Raw genomic sequence first — 3,423 nt, 5'->3', positions numbered from 1 at the left:
AGCCTGTTAACATCATTTCTGGAGAACTTATGCCTTCTTCTGACCATCATGGGTACTGCTTGCACATGATGCACAGATACACACACAAGAAAAATACCCATTCACATAAAAGTCTATCAAAATACAGTATCTATAATAAAATCTCCAATTCTGCTTTATACACTAATTAAGCCTAAAATTCTTTTCAGTTTAGAAACTATAAATTCAGGTTTAGCCCCAGTAAAGTCCTTAAAATTCCAAGGGAAGTATTCAAGTTGCTAAGGGTGGTGGCCCTATTTATTGCTGGTGGCAATTAGTTTGAGGGTGGCCCCATTCCCATAGCTTCCCCTCAGCATTCTAATGAGGTCTCTCTTCAGTGGCAATAGTAATAGTTCTCTACCTAGTCCCTGAGGCTCCCTCAAAGGTTCTTTAAAATCTAAGTGGCATCAGCATTCTGTAGCCTAGTGGAGATGGTACATGGATACTGCTATCAAGGTGGTGCCATCTGTACCCTCTGAAGGCGTGACTACCATGCCTGCACTGTACACAGGCACCTTNGAGCCACACAGATGATGACTAAGGAATTTTAGTACTTACATAATCCTATTTCAAAGTAGAGACTTTAGCTAAATGTCTTATCTGTATCTACTGTAGTGGCTGAGAGAGAAGGGCACAAGCACTTCCAAATGGGGACAATTTATTTGAGGCTCAGTCTCTATGGGGTCTAGAGCTAGATCACATTCTTCACATACTTACAGTAAATTGTGTTTTATCTTTAACTTGAAATNTTCAGATGATTAACAGTCTTCAACTGACCCTAGGAAATGTCATGCTTATAATACTTTAAAGACTTCCTGAAACCAGTAAGAATGTTAAAAGATAGTTCTATTTAAACTTTGAATTCAAAATAGTCCACAGAATGCTCTGTGTCATAAGCAAAATGTATTGGTACTGTTCTATAAGTGAGAATTACTCTTTAATATTTACGTATTTGAAATGATTCACTGGGAGGGCACTGTCACCAAGCCTGACAACGTGAGTTCCGATTCCTGGAAAAAACATAGTGGAAGGACAGAACCTATTCCTGCAAGTTATCATCTGACCTCTACACATATTGTACGTTGTGGCATGTGTTTAAGTGCACATGTATACATGCAGTAAATAAATAATTTAAAATAAAAATATTAAGATTTAAGATATTTTACTTTTTTTGTTGGTCTGTTTGTTTTTAACAGTAGGTATTTTCTATGTATGGGTATCTTGCCTGCATGTACATCTGTGCACCACTTACATGCCTGATGCCATGGAGGCCAGAAGAGGGTGTTGGATCCCCTGACTATCAGACAGTTGTGGGCCTCAGAAATAGGGGCTGGGAATCAAGTCAGTNCCTCTGCAGTAGTCAGTGCTCTTAAGGACTGAGCCATCTCTTTAGTCCCCTGTAGTAGGTGTTTTGAGAGAGTCCTCCTGGCTTCAAATGCACTAAGATCCTCCTGCCTTAGTTTCCTGAGAGCAGGGTTTANAGGCAAGAACCATCAAACCCGAGCAGAGTGATTTTGTTCTGTTTTGGTTTGATTTTTGGAGACATGGTTTCTCTTTGTGCTAGNCCTGGCTGTTCTTGAACTTGCTTTGTAGACCAGACTGGCCTGGAATTTACAGAGATCCAATTGCCTCTGTCTCCCAAGTGCTAGGATTACAGGCATGCGCCACTACACCTGATTGGTCAGAGTAATCTAATGCAACTGTAATTATAAACAAGGTTTTCTGAGAGGACTACAGATTTCAAGCTCTAGCAGGAATAATGCTTTTAAAGAAACATACGCATGCTCATTTTTCATCCAGTAATTTTAGGGTTGAGAATTAAAATGGCACACAGTTACTTCCTTGGTTATTTGTATGCACGCCATTTCCTTTCTCCCTGTTCTCTCCCGGCTCTACCCCGTGCCTTTCTCTGCAGTCAGGGTCTCACTATGTAATTCTCTGGACTGGAACTCACTAAATAGACTGGTTATCCTGGAACCTGTGGTGATCCTCCAGCCTCTGCCTCCCAAAATGTGAGCCCATGCATTATTACCTATAACAATCTTTAATGATTTAATTTAATGAAAAACCTGAAATCTATAACTCCAAGTATAAATTCAACTATTCAGTTACAACTCAATTTATATGCACACACATGGTTTCCATAAAAGTTGTAAGACTGGTAGAATACAATAGATTTCAAGTTAATTAAACAACAAAGGCCTCATAAAGGGAGAAAAACCTTAATATTACACATTCAGAATCCACGGATTGAAATGTTAAAATTAAACATAAGAACACAAAACATTAATATTTATTAATATAATTAATACTTAATTATACTGAGATAAAAACCAAAACTTTTATTTAGGGTAAATGAGATAACTAAAATTAAATAGAATATTTGATCAAACATCTTCAGCATAATTATCTATAAATTAGTCTTGCCTGAGCAAAGTGTCAATTCTGAAATTTAATAATTTTCTTACCATTTGGGGTCCAACATTCACATTTATTGGCCCTAAGGTTTTCGGTAAAATCTTTGTTGGTGAGTTGGTGCTTGAAACTGGAAAGGCAACAAGTGAAATGTTACCTGAAAAGACAAGTTAAGTAAGAAGTCAGTCTTCTGTGGTATCAAGTTGACTTTTGTGTGTGTGTNTATACACACACACACACCCCAATGGTCCTATTCCATTCTACTAATCTACATTTGGAGGCATAGTATACCTGGGGTAGTAGAGCACACTTTTAATCCCAGCACTTAGGAGGCAGAGGCAGGTAGGTCTCTGAATTTGAGACCAGTCTAGTCTATAGAATGAATTCCAGGATAGCCAGGGATACAGAGAAACCCTGTCTGTAAAAACCAAACAAAATAAACAAAAAAACAAAAAAGTCTTAATTGAAATACATACAAACCTTATCAGCCCAGACTGGATTCCCTAACTTTTCCAACTGGATGCCAAACTTCCTATCAAACAGCCTAAATTATATCTTTATTTTCTCAAGATTGATGATGTACATGGCAGTGGATACCTGTAATCCTCGTATAGAACATTACAGCGGAAGGATCNAGAATTGGAGGCAAGATGGCTCAGTGAATTAAGGCACTTGCTGCTAAATCTAAGGACCTAAATTTGATCCCCAGGACTGGCATGGTAAAAGGAAAATGAGTGCACATATAAATATGTGCACGCGCACACATAAATAAATGTAATTTTAAAAAATCTGGATGCAGGCTCATCATGCCAAGAAAGAAGCTGCCCAGAAGGTAGGCACTGTTGCTGCTGCTACCTCTTAGACAAGAAAAAAAGAGTCAAAAGCTAAATAATCCCTCATGGCATCCAGCTAAGGTCTGAAGACATCTGAGTTTGTCTGTGGACCTCTACACCAAGAACCAAGTTGCAAATTCAATAGGTCATTTTGGAT

The 3,423-nt window shown here is 38.3% G+C and overlaps 1 protein-coding gene across 8 annotated transcripts in view; it reads right to left on the bottom strand.

Annotated features, from left to right (window-relative positions):
* The window catches only part of Tfdp2 (transcription factor Dp-2), an 83,225-nt gene that overhangs the window by 37,896 nt on the left and 41,906 nt on the right, over nucleotides 1-3,423 (bottom strand). For all 8 annotated transcript variants that reach the window (XM_029481298.1, XM_029481300.1, XM_021171518.2 and 5 more), the window contains one exon: nucleotides 2,487-2,590. In XM_029481298.1, coding sequence (XP_029337158.1) covers nucleotides 2,487-2,489 — 3 coding nt within the window. In that variant the 5' untranslated portion in view covers nucleotides 2,490-2,590. The remainder of the gene's footprint in view (nucleotides 1-2,486; nucleotides 2,591-3,423) is intronic.

This window comes from Mus caroli, chromosome 9 (assembly GCF_900094665.2).
Source record: "Mus caroli chromosome 9, CAROLI_EIJ_v1.1, whole genome shotgun sequence".
Taxonomy (NCBI): Eukaryota; Metazoa; Chordata; class Mammalia; order Rodentia; family Muridae; genus Mus; species Mus caroli.
This window is presented reverse-complemented; position numbering and strand designations above follow the sequence as displayed.